General features: G+C 41.4%; 1 protein-coding gene across 3 annotated transcripts in view; it reads right to left on the bottom strand.

Annotated features, from left to right (window-relative positions):
- Window positions 1-2,725: 2,725 nt before the first annotated feature.
- The window catches only part of EP300 (EP300 lysine acetyltransferase), a 64,248-nt gene continuing 44,345 nt past the window's right edge, over window positions 2,726-22,628 (bottom strand). For all 3 annotated transcript variants that reach the window (XM_080355844.1, XM_080355845.1, XM_080355843.1), the window contains 12 exons: window positions 20,863-20,943; window positions 18,294-18,350; window positions 16,809-16,886; window positions 15,632-15,699; window positions 14,022-14,172; window positions 13,584-13,730; window positions 13,081-13,194; window positions 11,182-11,347; window positions 10,367-10,531; window positions 8,159-8,320; window positions 7,427-7,708; window positions 2,726-6,129 (listed from right to left, as the gene is read on the bottom strand). In XM_080355844.1, the coding sequence (XP_080211970.1) occupies window positions 3,889-6,129; window positions 7,427-7,708; window positions 8,159-8,320; window positions 10,367-10,531; window positions 11,182-11,347; window positions 13,081-13,194; window positions 13,584-13,730; window positions 14,022-14,172; window positions 15,632-15,699; window positions 16,809-16,886; window positions 18,294-18,350; window positions 20,863-20,943 (3,712 nt within the window). In that variant the 3' untranslated portion in view covers window positions 2,726-3,888. The remainder of the gene's footprint in view (window positions 6,130-7,426; window positions 7,709-8,158; window positions 8,321-10,366; window positions 10,532-11,181; window positions 11,348-13,080; window positions 13,195-13,583; window positions 13,731-14,021; window positions 14,173-15,631; window positions 15,700-16,808; window positions 16,887-18,293; window positions 18,351-20,862; window positions 20,944-22,628) is intronic.

Here is a 22,628-nt window from a genome sequence, read left to right as displayed (position 1 = left end):
GAGACATTCATCTGGACTTGGCCCCATGCAGCCTGCTTTAGGTGATCCTACTTTGAGCAAAGAGGTGGAATAAAGGATGTCCAGAGGTGTCCATCCACCTCAGCCATTCTGTGCTTCTGTAAACACAAGTGGCTCTGTGTGGAACAGGGTATCTATGATGATAGAATTAGAAAAAAAAAAGCAGCAGTGTAGACACATACAGTCCAATACTGCAGGTCCAGGGCTACAAGCAATTCACCAGTGGCCAAGTCATCAGAGTAACCGGGAGCTGGGTAAAAACAGTTCTAGGGGTAACAAAAAACAAGCGTGCAACATAAGTAAAACACTCCATAAACAGTAAACTTGTACATAATATGGAATGATGAACCATGAAAGAGCAAAGTATATTTTTTACAAACATGAGCCCAAGACTGAGAGAAAAACCATAAATATACTCCTCCCTGTGACAAACCCATTGTAAGACCTCTCTACCTGCAACTTCAGTCATTGACCCTAGGACTCAAAGGTGCATTGGAAGGGGTAGACATTAGGAAGTTTACATCACTGAACTGCATATTATTTGACTATAAGCATTAGCATCATTGTAACTGGACAATAAATCTTTGATTGGATTGCTAAAACTTCAGGTGCAAGTTCTTTTTGCTGGTCCAAGAGTCTAACAAATAGGTGGGAAGGGAAACAACCTACCATGACTCGGATGCAAGTAATTAATTGGCAAGAGCACAGGGCAGTGATACAGATGGCATCCTAATTTTGTTGCCATCCTGAAGCTCTACCACTCTCACAGTCAGCCACAGTATTTCCCCAGCTGGTGGGTTCTGGTTCTCCAGCAGAATCAGGAAAAACAGGAGAGGGATGTAGGGGAAAAATGACCCCATGCAAATTCAAGACCATTGATCACCCACACCACCTCAATGAAGTGTTTGAACCTGCCTCAGGGACAGCATCTACAAAGAGGGACAGAGCAGCTGTGCTGTCACATAAAATGCCTCCTGGCATCTTTTAAGCAAGTTGCTATGTTATTTGAATCAAAGCTGCTCTGCAAGGTCTCGAGGCTTCCCCGCTTCAGCGTGGGTCAGATGCTCCCATGCGGGCCCGGACAAATTCAAAACACATTTTGTGTGCTAACCATAAAGGCACAAATAAAAGCTGTTTGCTAAGCTGGGATGCACAGAAAGCATGCAGGTCAGAAAGCCGGGCACACTTTACACTTCATTAACCAGCGTGCGGTCAGAAGGAATTTTATTTATACTCTATTTTATGTATACTCCATCCTGAGAAGTCCCACAAGGCTGAAAGTAAAAGTAGGCTTTGCTTGGCTGGGGGAAGGAAGAGGAAATCTTACCATGACTGGCACAGAAAACGCAAATCTAAACCACCCGAGGCTGCTGCCCTGGCACCCAGTACATGGTGGTTTTGTTTTCTGCTCTCCTCTAGTGCAGGTCAGCAGCAGTCCCTCCTAAAGCAAACAAGGTAAGCGTGAGCTTGGTGCAGAGCTGGCCTGCACCACGCAGGGGTGATGGATATGGGGACTATCCACAGGAGAACACCAAAGCATGAAGTTGCTTTCCTTAAATCTCCCAGGAACTTCCCACCATCTTGTTGAGGGCTTACTGCCAAACATCCTTTTAAAATACAAGATTAATTGTCCTACTTGTGTTTCTATCAAAATATGAAGCACTTTACTCTCCCGTTTTCTAACATGGGTTCACATTGCAATGCGCCACGAGTGTTGTTTGGTACTTGGCTGAGGCCGCCATCCATCCAGGCTCCCCCCTCCATCATCTTCTGCCAGCTGTTTCCTGAGGGCAGGTCGCTCACATGGGTTTTTGGCCAAGATTTGTGGATATGCTGATGTCACACCACAGCTGGTGTTATGCAGATGTTGTACTCTGGTCACATCCCTGGCCACATCTGGGTCTTCCAGCTGTGTAATACCCTAGTACTGAGTTCATCCCTAGGCAGTCAGCACTGTATATACATTCACAGAACAGGCTGTATTTTGGGAAGCCCCCAATGGACCAGCTCTATATACGCTGCCGAGCCAGCGCACAACACTCTCTTACACGACGGGATCAGCTCCACATGCACGTGGTGATGGGCAGAATACACCTGCGTTTACTACATATGCTTCACAGCTGAAGCATTTATGTTCAGGAAATCTCCCAAATATATATATATAATATACAGTAACCGACCCCACGTGCCCTACATCTGGCAGATCACCAGATTCTACACAAGGGTGACAGGGCACCCACGCGTCATCTCAGTGCAGGGTCTGTGGGACACCCCCGCAAGCTTACCTCGTGCTCACGCTTCAGCGCCAAAAGGTGTACAATATATTCCAAGCGAAATAGGATCTTTTAATATCACATATCCAAACAATAGCTCTCATTTCAAAATGCAAAAACAGGTCCTTTGGAGATCAGCTGCTCCCGGGCTGTGTGAACAGGGTGGGCAGAGCCGACTGGCACAACTGTTGAGGTCAGACCTCGTTTCTTTGGTAAGACACATGCTGGGAACAAACGCGAATGCAAAGTTGTACCAAAAGCGTCCATTTAGAAGACTAATTATTACTCCACGTCCCTTATTAGAGATCTGCATTTTAAAACAGTCATATACATTAAATAGCTCTCCGACATCTAAATAGCGTATCTTCTGCTACCCCCACCATTTTAAGAACAAGCAAGACGTGGGAGAGAAGGGAAACATTAAAAACAGGCTGTCTGTCTCACACAGTTTATTTAACAATAGGTAATAAGAAATCAATTTTTAACAGTCTATACAGTGATCGAAAGTTCATATTTATAAGTAATCAACTTTAATTGCATGATTTACAACATTTGAGGGTTTTTTGCTTTCTATTTTCAAGTTTTACAGAAAGTGGAAGAGGGTGGGAAAGGGGCATGGGAGAGAGAAAGCAAGCATAAAGAAGAAACCCCAGGGACTTTCTCAGGTTAAAATCATCCCGCTGGAATTGTTTCTTACCCTCTTTTTATTTTTTTTTCCTTTGTTAGATGTAAAAATAACGAAAAAAATTCTTTCAAGAAAACAGAAACCACAATATATATACTACATCCATTTGGCAGCTGCCCCTGTGTATTTGCAAAAATGTTGTCTTCTCTCTACATGTACAAATTAATACTTGAAGTTTCTTTTAAGCTCAGACTCTTGTATAGAAAATCTTGGAGGACAAAAGTAGACTTCAGGAGGGGACTGAGTTATTTAATATTTTTACATTTTTTTCAAAGAATGGACATATTTCCAACCAAAGAGGAAAAGATTGGTATTTATTTTTATATATATATATTTATATATGTAATGTATTTTTAAAGCAACATTAACCCCTTTTGTCCTCCAGTTTTAGGAAAAGGTTCTCCTGTGTTGTGTTGGGTTTTGTTGTTTGTTTTTTTTGCAGTGACATGAAGAAAAACCAGAATAGGGAAAATGTTTACCATCTGCCTCAGTAAATAATAACTATCAATATTACATATTTTCATTAATTTAAAAAAAAAAATAAAACCTATTGGAGGCATGAGGAGAGCATCCTTTGGTTAACAGCCAAAAGACCACTGTCTTCCCCCAACCTCCCCAACGCACACGAGGAAAAAACAAAACAAAACAAGAAAAAGGACTGGTTATGATTCCAGCCATAACAAAAATATATTCTTTGTACTCTACTGTCCCTCAGGTTTGTTGTCGGTTTGTTTTTAAAACCACAAACTACTGCTGCAGAGTTCAGATGTGTTCCAGGGAAAAATGTTGTTTTAGCTAAGAAAGATTCAAAAAAAATCGTCTTCAGTACAAAAAGTCTTGAGAAAATAAGTTTTTTTCTTTTCTTTTTTTTTTTTAAATTTTATTTTTTGCTCCCAAAATGCTACAATGTTTCTAGTGTATGTCTAGTGTACTCTGTGAAAGGTTTGAATTCAAGTCTGAGTTCTCAGAGCTGAGCCCCAGTTCCGTGGCGCTTGTACCATGGAGGCCTGCCATGCCAGGGTTGCTGGCAAGCTGGGAAAGCATTGCACTCTGCTCCGGGCTGGCAAAGTGCCCCTGATCCATGGGGTTCGCCTGGGCAGCTACCAGTCCTGGATGTGGGGAGCTGGTCTGCGGGGAGACGTGGTGCGGAGAAGGCTGAGGTTGCATCCGAGGGGACGGGCTGGAATGAGGGGGCTGGGACTGGGGCCGCGGTGAGGGGACGGGCTGCGGAGAACGCACTTGATTGGTGAGCGATGAAGGGAGCTGCTGGCCCTGGAGGTGTGGGGACTGGGCCTGATTGGGGAGCATGTGCTGTTGGGGGCTCATAGGATTGGGCTGAGCTGGGGACCCCATCTGCTGCTGAAGTAGCCTCTGCTGGAAAGCCTGCTGCAAACTGGCTCCTGTCTCTGCACTCATGGCCTGTGGGAGCTGGCTTATCTGTCCCATGTTTCCTTGCTGCATCTGCTGCATGTGATGCTGCATTCGCTGCTGCTGTTGCTGCTGCTGCTGTTGGGGATACCCGACACCCTGGGGCTGCTGAAACTGGTTGTGGTTGGCCATCCCCGGTCCCAGTGCTGGTCCCGCTCCCTGCTGCTGCTGTTGCTGCTGGTGGCGCTGCTGCTCAATCATCTGGTGCCGTCTCATCAGGAGGTCTCGGAACTGGGGAGCCATCCCCGAGTGATTCATATTCATCTGCTGCGCCTGAGGATTCATCCCGGCCATGGCCTGCTGCGGCTGCTGCTGCGGCTGCTGCTGGGGCATGCTGGGCCTCTGCACCCCTGCTTGCATGGGGTTCATGTTCTGCATGGCTGGGTTGGGGTGCACCCCTCCTTGCTGCCCTTGCATGGCCTGCTGCGGCTGGAGGCCCGGCTGACCCTGGGGGATGCCGGGCTGACCCGCCATCCCCTGGGGGTTCTGGGACCCCGCGTACTTGGCAGCCCGCTGCTTGATGAAAGCGGCCAGCAACTGAGGGTTGGAGTGAAGGATGTTAAGCACCTGCTGCTGCTGCATGGGTGAGCTGGGAGACCTGAGAGTCCGCAGCAGGTTTTGTAAGGCCGCCTGGGGCAGAGGTGGTTGTTTGGGCTGCGCAGCGCCAGGTACCTGACCCATCCCTGGCTGAGGTGCCATATTCATCGGCTGACCCGGCTGGGCTACTGACATCATGGATGGCCTCTGCATTCCTGGCTGCAGCTGAGCTTGGGGGAGGCCCCCCTGCACCCACGGTGGCTGCTGCTGGATCCCTGCCGGCCCCATTCCTTGATCTATATGACCACCGGGACCTCTGCCCATCTGTGGAGGGTTCATTCCCATCGGCGGCATCTGGGGCATCTGGTGCTGAATCGGCCTTTGGAAGATCTGAACCTGTGCCATCTGACGCTGGGTCTCTGCCGCCCGCTGGATCTGCATGGCCATTTCCACTGCCGCTGGAGGAGGACCCTGAACTGGTGGCTGAGGTGGCTGGGGTGGAGTTGGAGGAGTCACCTGGCCACCTGCCTTGCCCTGGGACACAGCGCTGGGGGGCTGAGTCCTTGGCATGGTGTAGGGGGCCATACTGTTGGGAGGCGCAGGTTGAGGCTGTGAGGCAGGTTGGGGCGGAGGCTGGGGCTGGGGGGTTTGCGGTGTTGTGGGCTGCTGGCCTGTCGGAGTTGTTGGGGTGGCAGGCGTGGGCGAGGGTAATCCTTGCTGCTGGCCTACCACACCGGTCCGCTGCATACTCGCCATCCTCCTTCGGAGCATCTGTGCCTGTTGCAGGCGGTGCTGAAGCTGCTGTTGACGAAGCTTGTGTTTAATGTTGAGGCAGAAGGGCACGGGACACTTGTTCTCCTGGCAGTGCTTTGCATGGTAGCAGCAGAGAGCAATGAGTTGCTTGCAGATGGGGCACCCTCCGTTGGTTTTGCGTTTGCAGCCTTTGGTGTGCTGGACAACCCGTTTCATCTTCTGACAGGATGGCAGTGAGCAGTTGGCGTTGCGACACTGGCAGGCATGCACCAGGGACTGGATGCAGCGCTGAATGCTCAGGCGCCGAGAATCACCAGGGCTCTGGGTGGTTGCAGTCTGCTGGTTGTTGCTCTCATCATCCAGACCAAGGCCTAGTTTTTCCATCTTGTGGTCATGGTTTTTAGTGTTATAGCAGGTGATGCACAGGTCGTAATCCTGGAAAGACAATGAAGGAAAAGTTATCAGGGTTCCTGAAACTCCATACGATAAATAAATGATGGCATGTCACCTCAGCAAGTTACTCCCGGTCTGTTCCAGCAAATTTTTGCTCTACGGAAAAATTCAATCTTTCATGCCATATTGAGGTACTAGAGAAGGAATAAATCTAAATTATAGCCAGGGAAAGTGTGTGGGCACAAGGGTGTCTGAAATCTACACAAATATATATAGCTTGAAAAACAAGTTAGCTCTGAGCTAACAAGTCACACATGATTCAGCTGGGACAGAAAAATCTCTTTCTTTCCTAATAGGAATGGAAAAGAAAAAGGCAAGGAACAAATAGCTGCCCATCTGCTACTGCTTCAAAAAGAGGGCAAGAGTTGCAGGAGAGATACCAATTAAAAAAAAAGAGAATGAAAGCTGCATTTTCAGGAGAGTTAAAGCAGCAAAGTGTCCTGGGCAGGAGAACAGAACAGCATTTACATTCTGTGAAAGCAACAGCACAAGAGCTTGGACTCCATAATTGATCCAACCCCCAGGATTCATTAATCTATAGGAAATCTAGAATTTATTTTCTAGTATATATGAGGAAATGGGAGCATTGTATTTTAAGCAGAGCTTTTCAGAACTGAATCCAAGACAATCATTTACTTCCAGCAAGCTAAAAAATTAAGTTACAAGTCAAGTCAAGGTTAGTTCAGCTTCTGGAGGGCTCAGCATTGATGCAGACCGCTGGCCATGATCTTCAAACACACTGGGATTACAAACACTTCTGAAGACAAAAATGCTGTTTGCAGCATTCTACAGAGAGACAACAGGGTAGTGGAAAAGTCAACCAAGTACAGGAATCTGACTTGTAGCATAGCAAAACCTCTATGCCAGTAAACCAACTGAGAGCCCTATATACAGAAATACTGCAGCGCAACGCTTCCAACCCTTGAATAAAAAAGGATGCATTGCTCTTCAGGAAATCAGCTGATCCTACCATTACAGCTCAAGCAATCGCTACAGTTCCCAACTGCTCAGGTACCAGCACCTTAAATGAACTACAGCAAACACAATTGTACTTCAGGTCTCCACAGCTTGAAAGTAGAAGACAAAAATCACACCAAGCAGCACATAAGTAGAATCATTTGCTAAAGAAAACATTTCCTCTCCTTTTTGTTCTGAACTGCCAGAGGATGACCTGTACAGATCTTTTTCCGTCAGTTAATAATGAGAAGTTAGTTCAGGTAAAGCACTCTGGACAAAGATACAGGGACACAACTAGAGACACAAGTGGGACCAAGCATACCTCACAAACAGTGCAGTGCCATCTGGTCTCCACATGATGCTTGCACTCGTTGCAGGTGTAAACAAAGCGGTCTTGGCTCTGAGTATGTAGTTCCACCAGCATGCACATGGTTGACCACTGAGCCCTTCGTAGCGAGGAGAACTCCAGGTGCTTGTCTCTAGCAAGGGTTAGGAAAGCATCACGCCCATCCATCAGGTCACAAGGAATGAGAGGGTCAGGCTCAACAATTGGGGGCAGGGAGTTGGCTGCAGGGCCAGCAATGAGACGGATGACAAAGAAGACCTGAAAAGTAAAAATATTTAATATGCCAGAACTTATCAGGATGTTTTGGTTGTCAAACTTCATCATACAGAATCTACAATTCCAGGATCAAATGACACTTGAATAGCATGCTGCCAGGGTGGTGTGCTTGTAAGGGCTGAGAAATTGCAAACCTCTGTGTACGCTGCACATTCACCTTCTTCAGAAGCATTACATAAGGAGCACTGGACTGAACAGTAAAACTGTTGTAACAATCTAGACTCCTGAACTTCTGTTTGAGCACAGTTGTATTTATCCCCACTGCCTTCACAGCAAAGAGTGCCCAGACTTACTGGTACTTGTCTGGTGTGCCACTCAATTCTCCAGCTAAACCTGTATAACGTACAGGGCACAACTCTGTTTGAAGTATCAATGCTTTGTACACCTCTCTACTTAAATAAAATACATATTTGTCATTCTATCAACTCTTACCTCCTTGTGCTTCTCCATAGTGGCATACAGCTTTTGGGAGAGGTCATTGGACACATTGGGCATGCCAGGCTTTTTCTTATTTCCACGACTCAAGCTGCTCTTGTTCTTACTTGTCTTCTTGTTGTTCTTCTTTTTGGCATTTTTGCTGTCTCCCTTGCTCACCTATTAATTTTAAAGGCATTTTATGTCAGGTATCTAAGTCACACCACATCAGCATTCTATTACTTTCATATGTTATATAACTGCAGGACAAAACACACTTCACAATAATTTACTCCAAAGACACTTACCAGGGTCCCCTTGAAGCATTAACTTAGTTCCATTAGAAACACTCCAGAAGATAGCAACACTAGCAATACATAGTTTTAAGAATATTAAAAGCATAAGTTCTCAGGAGGTGCAAGGGAAATGCTCATCAAAGCTTGTTTGTCTGCTATAGTTGAACACTGAAGAACCTCTTGGATAATCACAAAGGGGTTCCGCAGACGGCTTCTCAATGCCTTTCAGAACTACAAATAACTGAAAAGTACAACTGATACTGCACTAACAAGAGGTAAGAAACACTCAATCCATCTAGATTTAATTTGTTACAGATGTGACAGATTTATTTTTATTTTTTAATGGACTACATATGAAGCTGTTGTTCTGAGTCCAAAAGGCATTAGCAGTGCAATTGCTAGTATGCACCTTCCTCCTGTCATATATCCTGCAACAGTCAAACAAAATGGGGCAGCTTAATTTCAATCAAAATAAATTAGCAATGAACAGTTTATTTCTCTCTGTGCTTCTCAGAGGGACCCTCAAACCACTACAGAATATGACGGTCGAAGATCAAAGGAATTCTTATCCAAATAAGCATTTTTCCTAAGCTTAACATTTCCTAAGCTTAACTTTGTCAGGATGGAAATGTCCAGCAAACATGACTGACTATCACTTGATTTGATAGTAGTTTGTTATTGCCCCATTTTCAAGAAGTGAAACATGACGTCAGTAAAAAGTATTTTTAATAATAAAGGTTAAATAGTAATATGTTGCAAGCTTCCCCCACTGCTGGATTTTGGGGCTACACTGCTGTGAAGGAACAACTCGGTGCTGACCGACCTCACACACAGAGCTACATGATTCCTCATGACTGGCTTCTGGTTTATTAGAGAGATGAGAACTTGCAGCTATGCCAAGTGTAAACCAAACCTTTAAATAATACTGTAAGTAAGATGTTAGTTAATGCAAGTTTGATATCAAATTGCCCAATTCCCAGATCACACTTGCACTTAGTTTATTCAAAATCTTTGAAAGGAGGTATTGCTAAGAACAGAACAGGAGAACCACAAATTCTAGTTTTAATGTTAAACCTAACTTTTTTGATCCAAAGATTAATTCTTAACCCCAACAAAAACCTAGTATCTGATAAAGTGACGAAGCAGCAGTGTTTAAACAGAGTTAACTAACAAGTACCACTGTGCGAGCAGAACTACTAACTTCATCATGGATTCACCACCTCTTCCATAGAAGCTCATAAGATCAAAGGATGGGCGGATGCATAAATTCCACATCTGTTCATTTTCAAATTTATCATTGAATTAAGAGGCATACCTTTTTTGTTCTTTGTGGAATGCGAAAGCACAGTAGCTGCACAGTCTCAAAAAAACTGCACAATACCAGCAAATTTCTCTAGTTTAAGTAGCCCCACAACAACTCAGTAGTATTTTGTGCTTCAGATCTTAAATATCTTGAAGCCTTCTACTAAAAAATGTATACTGAGTAAACTACTAAATCACAGCACTCTGTTACTTCCTCAGAACGTTCTGCTAACGTACTACAACATCTAAGGTAGAAAGAAGAGAGCCACTGTCTGAAAGTGAAAGCTTAAGGAAAAAGCTTACAAGTCAGGCTGGGGTTGCAGCATGAACACTGATAATAATTGGACTTCAGCAGCAAAATATTTAACGACCAGCTGTTTCAACCTCACTGACTTTGGTAACTAGGTTTATAGCGATATGAACAACCCCAGCTCACACACATGCAGCATAGTTGCATTTTAACAGCTCTAATTTATAAAATATAAAATGCAAATGTATATTAGAATGAAGGTAGAAAAGTGAAAAAGCCAGTTAACCGAAGTGCCTAGGCTTCCTCTCCTTTTTTAAAATTAGCCACAGATAATCACAAATTTTACATTAGGTTGTGAAACAACAGAAGCATTCTTACATCCGTGCTTTCATTACTAGTGTTTTCTTCTCTCTTCCGTTCTTCTTCCTCTTGCTCCAGTTCCTTAATGCTCTCCTCTAGAACATTTGGCCAGAAATCCCCTTCAAAGTAAGGTAGCTCTTTCGCACTTGTTAGACGATCTTCTGTTGCCTGCTTAAATATATCCTGAAAAAGAGCAACACACTTGGTTACCACTATTACAAGTCACATAAGTCAACCTTTTCAGGGAGTGATAAAAAAAGGCACCAGCAGATCAAACAAAGGAGAGCTTAGTATTTCAATTCATTTTATAAGGGCATATTCTAAGCACATATTTAACACATCAGCTACAGACAGTTCATCAAAATTTCAAATATTCCCACTCTGAAGACATAAATCATTACCATGTGCTAGACTTCAATATGCGTACTTACCAAGTGGGACAATATCATCACTATATTGTCAACACTAGCTGAAGCCCTGATAATTCCTAAGATTCTACATACCTCTAACTGTGTCAGCAGCCTAATTTGACACCAGAAGATTTGGGATTCCACATATTTTCTTTGTATAATGAAATGTGACTTGCTGTCTTTTACAGTATTCCTCAAGAATTTAGTTTGTTCTAAGGAATCATTTCAAATCTCTTGGTAGAATGATTCAGAAGCTACATGCTTTGAAAAGGATACATTAACACTCTAAACTTTTATTATTCATTTCACTTAAAACTAACGGAGTAAACTCCAAGAATCGGGCACAATGCGTAAGGCAAGGAAGAAAGCAAGACCAGACCGGTGAATACACCTTACTCCAACACAAATATATGCTTAACCAACCTTGTAGTCGTGGACGATGCGCTCTGACACAGATTTGTCCAGCATCTTTTTGTACCACTCTTGCAGTCGTTTGGGTTTGGGTATCTTTTGGTCAGGAGGATGGCAATGGAAGATGTAGTCGTCTCCTTCACTAGGTGGGCATGCCCAGATATGTCCAGTAGTATACCTAGCACCATTAGACAAAAAAAGTACATGTGGATTCTGATGATTCATACTCAAGCTTGCTCTTCTCTCTGCCACAAGATGGAGCCACCACAAAGTTGGCTGATGTTGCAGACGGACAATAATTATAGCTCTCCAAGGTTTGAATTCTAGTGTTCATTCCATCTTCATTCATGCAATAGCATTATCATCGTTCACTATTTTTTTAAATTTAGTACTATATGCAGAGTAGTTTATATAAACTGTGCATGTTTTCCAGTCTAGATAAAAATCAAAGCCTGATATAGACCTGCAAATGCCACCTCCCAATTAACTTAAAAGAGAAAGATGGAGAGTAGGTGTTTCAGTAGTAAAAGCCAGAATTGTTCTTCCTTGAGATAGTGCAGTCATTCATTATCTAGCAACACTTTAAAACCAGATTTACTTAAACACACAATTCACTATCCTACTGTAAATCCTGTTTTTTTAACTCTGAGGATCAGTTTAAAAAGTTTCACTATTATATCTGAGAATAAAGTCACTGTCAACCTATGCTACTGGGTGCACAATCTAAGCACTATGAAGACAGATGACATCCAAATAGTAGCAGTTGCAGAGAATATAATATCACAATATCACTTCTCCATCCTTAGTTCTCTATTAGTTTTTGAAAAGAACTCCAGTAGGAGGAATAATCAGATCTCAAGTTAGAGAAAAATAACCATCCTTGCCATGTTGAGAAACAGCTCTGCAGAACCCTCCCCAAACCCTGGGAACTGCAGCCAGTTGTCACTCCTTCTGCCTGAGAAGCGAGAGATGATACTGCGTGACCAATATTGTTTTCCCAAAATGAGAACCTGATGTCAGCCATTAACACAAAAAACAGCATTAAGTACAACTGAGGCTTGAGGCCTCTGCACCAATTCTACAGACTCACAGGCTAGAAAATACACAATAAAAAAAGCAGAGAGAAGTCAAACATATGCCTTTGAAGTACTACAGAATATATATCATCTCACTGAGGTACTGAAGACAGTACCACCCACCTCCATTCTTGAGTCCCCTAATTTTTCTCATGCACCTACTCTAAACATAGTGCTTAATTTTTGGACTATTAACTCTCTGCCAAGCTGCACCAGATACCTTTGACAATAGATGCTTACTGCCTTTTCTATTTAAGTAATCACGGTCATTTAATTTCTACCTTTCTTCAGTTGTTCTGTATTCTCTTTTGTGCTGTCCCAAGTATATTCTCCTTTTTCTAGTCTAACTTTCCAGTTTTTCACAATTTAAACTACTTTTTCTATTAGAAATTTCTTAGTGGCCCTACACAGCTGTTACAGTGTTAATCAGTACAGACAGAACACACCTTTCTCCTCATAAACATGGCTAAGAACTAACTTACCAGCCAAAAGGAATGACTTGATTAAAGCAGTGGCATTACACAAGGAAAGCACTATCAACAACGTCAGCAAAATTTTACCGTGCAGCTAAAAAGCTTCACTTTTTCTACTTAGACTTACGGAAGTTTTACATAAGTTTGGAAACCTAATATATCCGAAGCATAAGTCTGGCCTGAAAAGCCTGCAATCTTTTTATCTTTTCTCCTTCTCAACTATGCACATTGTTACAAATTTATTCTATCGCCAGTTGATATTTAGGCACTATATTCTGCACAATAGGATGCAGTAATTTCATTTGCCGTAAGTACTACCTAGCACAAATACTGCACAGAAGAAGACATTTAAAAAGACTTACCCTAGCTTCTTGACATATTCTAGATATCCAATTAGTATTTCATGATAGACAGCAGTCCTCAAACATTTAGGGCGGAAGAAATGAACACTGTCAAGGTAAGATATATACACTCGCCTAAAAAAGAAAAAAATTGTGAGAAGCAGAGATTTCAAAGTAGTTCTACAAGTTTACTCATGTTATTTTATACATTACAGTAGCAGCCTTCAAAGCCTCTGACCCTAATTTACCTCTAGAAATTCAACTTTTGATATCCCAGCCTTATCTCTAAAACTATCCAACCCCTTCCTGTGGAATACTGACAACTGATCCTTAGGGCATCACCGTCTGCCAGCCAGCATCCCCAGTAAAAAGCCAGACCAACCCACACCTGCCCTACGGAAGCTACTTCGTTTCTAGAAACTGACAGTACTAAGAGTCCTCACATATGCAACACTGACAACAGAACTTCAGAAGGTTCACCCAACCACGACAGTATCAAAACAAGCTTTAATGCAGCTCCTCACCTTTGATTGGGCGGAGGACAGTCAGAGCCATACTCCTGTACATGCATCCCAAAGAAGCACAAGTCTACACCATCAATCTCCTCAAAGGCAAAAAGCGCTTTTGTTCGATAAGGGAAAGACTCAGCCATCTCACCGCTGTCTACAAACCTGCAGATTACAGAGGGTAAAGGGGAATAACAAAGATATTCACATGCTAGAGAATATATGTCACCAGGTAAAGACAAAATTACACTTACAGCAGCCCTCATCATTGTTAAAGTTAAATGCTTACAGACAACTAAACACACATAAGTAATTCACTTTTTACCATGAAAAGGATAACACTCATCACAACAAGTTAAGATGCTTCTGTAACACCTGTTTGTCAAGAAATGGGCATTGATGAGGTTTTTGAGGCTTAAATTCAAGAAAGCAAAATTAGAAATGGAAAGAACATACCTTGCTTTCATTCCTGGCTTTACTTCAACAGTTTTGTCAGATGCATGTACCACCCTGACTGTAACCTCTCCTGCCTCCGGGTGATTCTGTCGTCTTAGGAAATCATTGACTCTGTTCTCCAAGAAGGTACCAAGTCTTGTAGCTGGTAACCCTGCAGAAGAAAAATACAGCTCACTCTCTATACGTATCTACAAAACCAAATTGTTCAAATGTGATTTCTCTATTCAGATGTTAAATTAAAATTGACTCTTAATGCATGCAGCATGTTATCATAAATTAAAGCTTTATCTTTAACACTTCTAGACAGGGTGAGCTGCTTTTCACCTGCAGGCACATTTATGGTTTATACATTATTTAAATGAAGAAAGAATCAGTATTTCAACCCAATTTCTGTCTTAAAAGTCAATCACAATTAAGTCTTCTCCTGAATAGAAGCTATTAAATTACTTAAACTGGATTACAAAACACTGCTTGCAGACGTATCTTCAGGAGCAGATGTTGCATTTGGAAGTATTTTCTGTCTATAAAGTCACACTAGCTCAGTTAGTCTCTCCACTTAAACAAAAGAATACATTCAAAAAAAACAGAACAACTGAATACAACTGTATCTCCAAATAATGTAGTTAGTTTAGAAGTCTCTCATTTTCAAACAATCTTCATGCAAAAGAAGTACAAGCATAACATGAGTGGACAAACACCTAAAACTTAAATGGATTTAAGCCTTCTGGTGCAACAGGGCCTGTCTCATTGCTGTCCATTACTTCTGGTAGAGTTACGTATCTGCCAATCAGCTTTTCATTTTTCCAGTTTGACACCTTTCAGTAAAGCAACACTATTCTAAGTAAAGTATGCAACACATAAAGATTGCTAGAAACAAAACCCAATAAAAACTGTAAAAGAACCCTTGTATTCTTCTTGTATTCTTGGTGAATCTAGGGAGTTTTGATTTTGGGGATTTTGGATAAAAACTTAGATGCTGAAACCACACATTGAATGGTTTGCCGAGTCTTGTTCCTATTGGTTGGCTGGGGATTTTTTTTTTTTTTTTTTAGCAGAAATGTAAACACTATTTGTATGAAGTACACCAACCAAAGAAGCTTCTGAAAGACTTGTTTTGTCTATAGAACAGATGGATAACAACTGCACAAATTTCCTCCTACACTGCCTTCAAATCAGCTGCCTTGATCAAGAGGAAATGTTTATAAGAGTGTTTTGGCACCAGGTGACACAATCTTTACCTCCATCAAAGCTTTTAAAAGCAGCAATAGTCACGGTGGCTGAAACATGTTATCACAAATTTAAGTTAGACTGCAGTCACACAGCAACTACTTCCCAATGCTATTAATACACATCCTTTTGTCTCAAATGCAGTATCTTGTGTTAGCGGTGCTCTAAAACAGTACGTTAACCCTCTACAACAGACTATTACCCACGACGACACCTGTGAAGGCAAACATTCTCAACATCACACAACTCATGTTCAGAACTGACCCAAGTATCCTCCTTCATTTTGAAAAAAAACAGAAATAAATGTAAAACGAGCATAAAAGCCACCTCTTCCCCATTCTTAAACTATTTAAGATCCATTGGAGCAAGCATCAGAATCTTACTTTTGGCAGAGAATTTGTTCTCTTTCCTGGTTCGTCCTGTTTTCTTTAGGCAGCCATCACAGACAAAGCTGAAGCAAAAACAGGATAAAGTGAAAACCCACCTCAAGTCAGACCATAAAGTTCCTTAGCATCTTACCATTAGAAGCAAAATATTTCACCAGACTTTATCTGGTACGGAAAATACCTTTAACCAAAATTTGAAATAAAAGATGGCACAAAGAACAGTGCCAGCAGAAATGCCCCAACTGTTTCAGAGCTGCAGAGGAGGATCTGAGCTCCAGGGGGTGCATCTCCTGTCAGTCACCCATGTCACCACCTGCAAGCCCAGGAAACGGGGTCTCTGCTGGCAGGTCTAACAGTATTTGCTTAAAGCATTCTTGAACCAATAGTCTCAAAATGCTGTCTCTGATCACTATGAGATACTGCAACACATAAAGCAAAAGGCTGATTGCGTTCTAAACGCCCAAGTACACTGTGGCATGAAATGATGGGCAGATTCTTCCTCAGTTACAGGATGTCTACCCTTGCCGGCAGCAATGGATGAGACAAGAGTATGGTAAAAGTCATGGCTTTCTTGTCAAGAAAGGGAACATTTAAGCTCTTACAGAGCTTTATATACATGTAATTTATAAGCTTTTTAAAAAAGCTTTTAAAGCAATCAGAAGAAACCCCAGTATGGTGATCAAAAACTATGGAGTATCTAAAGATGACTAGATTGTTTTTCAGATTTAATCTGATCACTGAGGTAAAAAACTGAATCCACCTGTTAAATTCTTCAGTTATTGTTTTTTGGGTTTTTTTGTTTTTTTTTTTTATGATGACAAAGCAATATAATTTATACAAAAAATAGATCACTATGACATAGTTACCAGAACTAAAAACATTTTCATGAAAGACTGGTATCCTTAAACATAAAAGGCTGAAACATAAGGCTGAAGGGTCCTCTTCCACAAAAAAAAATGTTAGAAACATTCAAGATTAGGAACAACTTCAAACACACAGTATGATATTACATCTAAACTTGATGTTCTCTTATAGATTCTGCAATATTTTCAGGTGGGAATGCAACTTCTTCCATTAGACAGTTTTAAATGTTACCAATATATAAGGAAATATAACAAAATCTATGCACTAACTAAATCTATCACATACTAATTAAGAAGTAGAAATTCCTCACCCAGAAGGCCAAATTATCTCATTATGAAGAACACAGATCTGGTGCATTTTTCTTCCACACTCTATACATTCAACAAACCTGTAGAAGGCAAAAAAAGGGGAAAGGAAGCAAGGTTAATAGTATCATTACTTGCTCATATGTTTTGTAATATTCTACCAGAGGAGTTCTAGAATTTAGGCTTTTGAGCTTATTTAACATAGAGGGCACATCTATGCTGAAAACACCCTCCAGAACGAATTAAGAATGTCAGCTAAAGTCAGGTTGACTATGCAGGGACATATTACTATTACAATTTGGTTTCCTCACTGCCAACCACTTTGTTTTTTCAAGTGAAGCCCTTCTAAGGATAAAATCTGTACACTGCGTGTTGCTATAATGAAGAGAGGAAAATGGATTCACAGATGTCAGAAGTGAAGAACCCAGAAAAATAGCTGGCTCGAAGCCTGGGGTACACTGCGAATAACTGCAGAAAGGTGGGAAGGAAGAAAACAGAAGCAACAAAGCCACTTTCAGAAGACTAGTAGAGATTTAGGGACAACTGAGGTAAGTGCTATGGTCTGCTTCACAGATGTTGGTGAATATAATTTGGCAAAATAACAAAAACAGTTGTTCCATGTATCAGGACAATCTCACTCCTTTTGCAAGTGTCTGTTGGAGTCTCAGACTTTGAATGAATAGCTGTCATTTAATGTGGGGCATATGGTATCATACTGTGAGTTATGCTGCATTCTAGTGTTAGGCTGTATCTTCACTATAAAAAAGGGAAAGAAAAGTTATGAATCAAGGTACTCTTCTCTCCTTCCCACAGCGCTTGTACAACTGGCTGACCCCTCATGGCTTTAGAAGGCTGGTGTGGGAGGAATACATATCCTTTTTGCTTATTCATCTAAGAACAAAGGCAATGTTTGCAGGATAGCAGCACAGGTGTATATTGCAGGACCACGTAAAGTGGCTTCAAAAAAACCCCTCAGGAATATCTACAAAAGGAACTGAGTCACCATCATCTTAACCTTACTGAATGTCTACAGTTCTGCTTCCAGAGAAGTGTAGAAGAACCAGCTGATTCAAATTTAACAACGTTTTCTACTACAGTCGCCTGTAAAATAGGACAACTAGAAGAGTGAACAGCACCCAAAGAACTACTGCCAAATGATTCAAATCAGTTCTGAGCATTTGCCACAGCAGGGTTTCAAAGCAGAGTTATCTACCCTTATCCTGCTGTCAAATCCACATTCAAGACAACTAAATGCAACAATTTTAGCCCATGCATAGAGTGTTACATATTTCTCAAGTACAGCTGTGGTGGTTTGGGTTCTCAGCACAGAATGCCAGATATGCTGCTTAGAGAGCAGCCCCTGCCAGCTAACAGAGCTACGTGAAATTCAGAAAACACTGAAAAACAAAGCTGATGGTGAATGAATTATGGCTTTTACAAAATAATTATAATGAAATGGGGATCATTCGAAGTGTGGCAGCATTACTTACAGTTCAGGGTCCAGTGTATCATTCTTCCTTTTTGAAAACTGTTCTTTGTTTATTGTGCTATGGAGAAACAGGCAATAAAACTCAGTTTTAACACAAGACAACATACATTCATGCCATACCACACATATCCACACGCCATGACAAAACTTGCAAGCAGATCTTTTAAACACTCACTGGGTACTACAAAGAAAAGAGTTGTATTTCCCAAAGTGACAGACAACTGAAGTATATGCCACCCTTGACTCCATCCACAGAAAACAGCATTTTCCATGGGACAATAGCTTGTAGAGAACCACATTGCTTTCCTTATTCAGTTTTACTACAAGATAAGTGGTAAAACTTGCTGACATTCAAGTTTTGGACCAGCCTGATCAGTATTTCATAGTGAAAGAACTATTTGATATACCTCTCTGATATTCTGAAGGCAGAAAATTCCCATTATCTTTGATTACCAAAAAAGGTAAGACTGTCTTATTTCAGATTCCCCTAACCTTCCCTCCTAGATTAACTTCAAAGGTTGAATTTCAGCTTCCAAACCCTGTAACCCCAGCCCAGCAACTACTCTACACTATATTACCTATAGCATTTTTAAGGCTAGAAATCACATCTTTTTGACAGTGAGGTCCCAAGTATATTTACACCAACCTGGTTCAAAATAGTCCAGAACAATCATACAAGAACCCAAATCTCTGAGAATTCACCCTGAAGAGGGTGCTGTATAATCTGAGAAGATCAAGTACATGGCTCTGGGAAGCAATGACAAAGACTCAATCCAACTTGCATGAGGTGCATTAACCTCCCTATCCTTTTATTTCAGTGTTTATTCTAAATATTGCCACCTGCAGAATACTTCAAGCTCCTTATCAGATAAATGAGGATAGTTCAATCTCTCAGTTACCTCAGGCTATTACTACAATATGGTGAGTAGAACTGTAAGCAGGACGTGACATATGTGTTCCTAATCTTTTTTTGTCTTTGTTCATTTTACCTACAGGTTGTAGCAAGAGAGGAAAGGAACAGGATCTCTATGCCCCAGTAAAATAATTTCCTAAGAGAAAACCTGTAAGCAGGTGAGAGAACATTCAGAAGAGTAATTGCTTTTCATGTGCAGCCTATAGCATTCATTTTCACTACCAAGCATTTAAACCAGCTCTGAAAAAGGACATCAGGAGCTGGAAGTATCTTCTTATCATTGCTTGTGTTCAAGGAGCTTTTGATCGTTTTGAAAAAAAAAAAAGTATTAAAAAATGTAAAACTCATCCAGCATATGTGTTTCCGGATCTAGCATAAAAATCAAAAGCACTCTATAATACTTTCTACCCCAACTCAAAGGTTTGCAGCAAACCATTCCAACTTGGTGTACAAGACAGACTGTACACTTAGCAGCTAAATAAAAATACATAGTCCTGAATATATTTGCAGTTTATTTATACACAGATTTATATTTATATAGATACTTCTCATATGTAAACACTTCATATCCCACATCTCATACTAACAGAACTGGACAATATTGATTAAAACTCTGGGCCTTTGCTTCTACTGCAGTAGTAATCCACACTATCCACAGGGACATGGCCCATTGTACTGACCATCATACAAACATGATTTCTTCCTTCTTCCTTCCAGGAAGGCAGAGGTACTCTTACATCTTCCCAAGCCCAAAGGCATTCTTTCACTACTGTTCTAGATATATCCATCAGTGCAATCAGGATGTGGTAACACACTGCTAAAGACAATTTCTGCTTCCAGTGAAAGTTAACTCATTGTCTAAGTACCTTTGACAACTCTCCCCCTGGCTTCAGACTTTCCCAAGTTCCCCACTTGCTTCTCTGTGCAGTGTTCCTGCAATGCCATCCCCCAAAGAGCTTCCTTCAACAGCTCAAAGAGTAACAGCTTGGCACTCATTTGTCCCCCAAAGGCTTCCCTGTTCTCCCAAAATTCTGTTTCAGGACTTTTTTTGGAGGTGTGAGGAAGGTACACAGCAGAATGAAAGACCGTCCCAACAGTTTGCCACCAGCATGGAGAAAGCAAATAAATCCATGCACAGCCTTTTACTGTGATCTCCTTAACAACTATACAGCATTTCTCATAAGCAGATGGCAACTCCAACAGTAGGATATTTGTATGGCAAAAGGAGGTTGCCTGGTTCTGATTTGGATAAAAACAATCTGAAGTTGAATACAGGTTTAATAGCATAGCCAGTCTATAAACAGAATGGCACATTTCAAACTACGTCTGTCACCTACCTGCCTGCAGGCACAGTTATTTTTCTGCAGTAGAATACTTGCACATTTTCTTCAGAAAAAAGTGATTCTCCTCTTTCCCCTCCATTGGTATAGTAGCAATTTTAAGCACTATGAGCTGATTTTCCGCTATAGTGCAGTCAGTCCAGATTTTGAAGAAAAAAAACAAATCTACAGCACAAGTCCAGGCTCTCACAAATAATATCTGGTCTACCTTCTACTAGACTGCATACAGCAAGGGCTACCTGACACCAGACTCCTTCCCTCTGAGAAAGCACTGCAGACCACGATACAGCTTATGAATGCAAACACAAATAACTCACGTTTGAGGCTGTGATGGGTCATCTCCCAGAGAAACGCTCTCCCCTTGGATTTCGTTGAAGCACTTCTCACAGAAATGATACCTGTCAGCAAGAAGGCCATATTTGGGTGAACTGCTCCGTCCACACAACACAGCCCAAGTCAAGCAACGGAGCCACCAATCACAGCAGGTCAAGGAAGGGATAGGAGCAGAGAGCAGGTCATCAACGGCGACAAGTATATTCAGTGATGCAGATTTATGGGCCCCCAACATTGTGTTTGGTTGGTTTGGGTTTTTTTTTTGTTTGATTTTTTTTTTTTCGCAATCAAAGCCAAGTGCAGACAATGACAAGCATGAAGGAGAAATAAAAAATAACACACGAAAAAAGAAACAGGGATCGCAGGACAAAAACAAAAACACAGAAGCAAGACAAGACAACACACAGCAGAAAGCCAAGGCAAAGCACAGATTAGCATTAAATCTCTCAAACAGGTTCACAAGCAGCAAATGATTAAAGCAAATTAAACAAGAGTATTCCACTCTAGCATGTCTATACCCTCTTCATTTTAATAATCCATGCCACATACAGCAAAGAATTAAAATGAGAAAGGGGAAAGAGCAGAAGGAAGCAAGAACTGCTACTCTGACTTGTACATCAACACAGCACTTCTGTTGGCAGATCAATGGAAGAGGGACAGTCCTCAATCTTAAATGTATACATGCTGAAAGGCCACAGGATTCTCCCCCAGTTGAAAGGGAAAGCTAAACATCAGAAGCTTAAAGAACATGAATATCTGTCCTCAAAATCTTACAATAATTTTAGAACCACCAAACTGTACGTTAACTAAATACCTGACGTTAACAACACACATAATACTCTAAATTGATAAAATTCTCACCCAGTTTGAGTGTAGGCCAGTGCAGATATCAATACAGCAAGTATTACAGAGAAACATTCCATTTGCACTTGAATACAATAGTGATTAATTCAAGACTCTACCTGAGCCCTCCAATATGTTGTAAAACTGTGGCCTCTCTATTTCTAAGGCATGTTAATTGAGAGCACAAGACGTCAAAACTACAATTATAGCAGCTGTTAAGTTGAAAAAATAGATCTCTCAACCCTTTTTCCCAGTTTTCATCTGAGATACTGCAGAGAATAGTACTTCTGGAATTGTACATTTCAGTCTATAGACATATATGCATGTGTGCAGAGAACATAATTTACAAGTCACATGTAGGCACCAAACATCCTCTAATGTATGAAAACGTGTAAATCAGGTCAGATTTTTGAATAATAGTCTTTTGGTCCATCTAGTGCTTGCCTAGAGATAAACAGGAGTAGAAGATACTGACTTACTATACAAAAAGCTCTACACTATGCAAGTCTAAAGGTACAATAATTATTGTGGGATACTAAAGCTTATTTTCTACTTCTCCACTCATTAAAACCTCCATTCACTGCTGTAAACCTTTATGAAGCATAAAGTTAAGATATAACTCCTGTAGCTCTTTCACCTGAGAAGGTGCTTAAGAAAACCATAATTCTTTCAAAATTATCTTAGCTTTCAGGTAAAAGCCTGAGTGGTTTTGTTAGTTTTGCATGTATGTTCACATCTGTGTCCTTGTTTTGAGGTCTGGGGTTTTTTGGTTTGTTTTCAGGTGTTGGAAAGAATGGAGTCCAGCAACTAAATTGAGGGAGATGACATAATTTGCAGGTAACCAGCCCTCTGCTCTAACAGATGCATTCAGAGGACAGGCCAGGAGATGTAGGAGTGTTGTAGCATC

The sequence above is a fragment of the Nesoenas mayeri genome (genome assembly GCF_963082525.1).
Source record: "Nesoenas mayeri genome assembly, chromosome: 1".
Classification (NCBI taxonomy): domain Eukaryota; kingdom Metazoa; phylum Chordata; class Aves; order Columbiformes; family Columbidae; genus Nesoenas; species Nesoenas mayeri.
The sequence above is the reverse complement of the archived record's forward strand: the minus strand, read 5'-3'. Positions and strand labels throughout refer to the sequence as shown.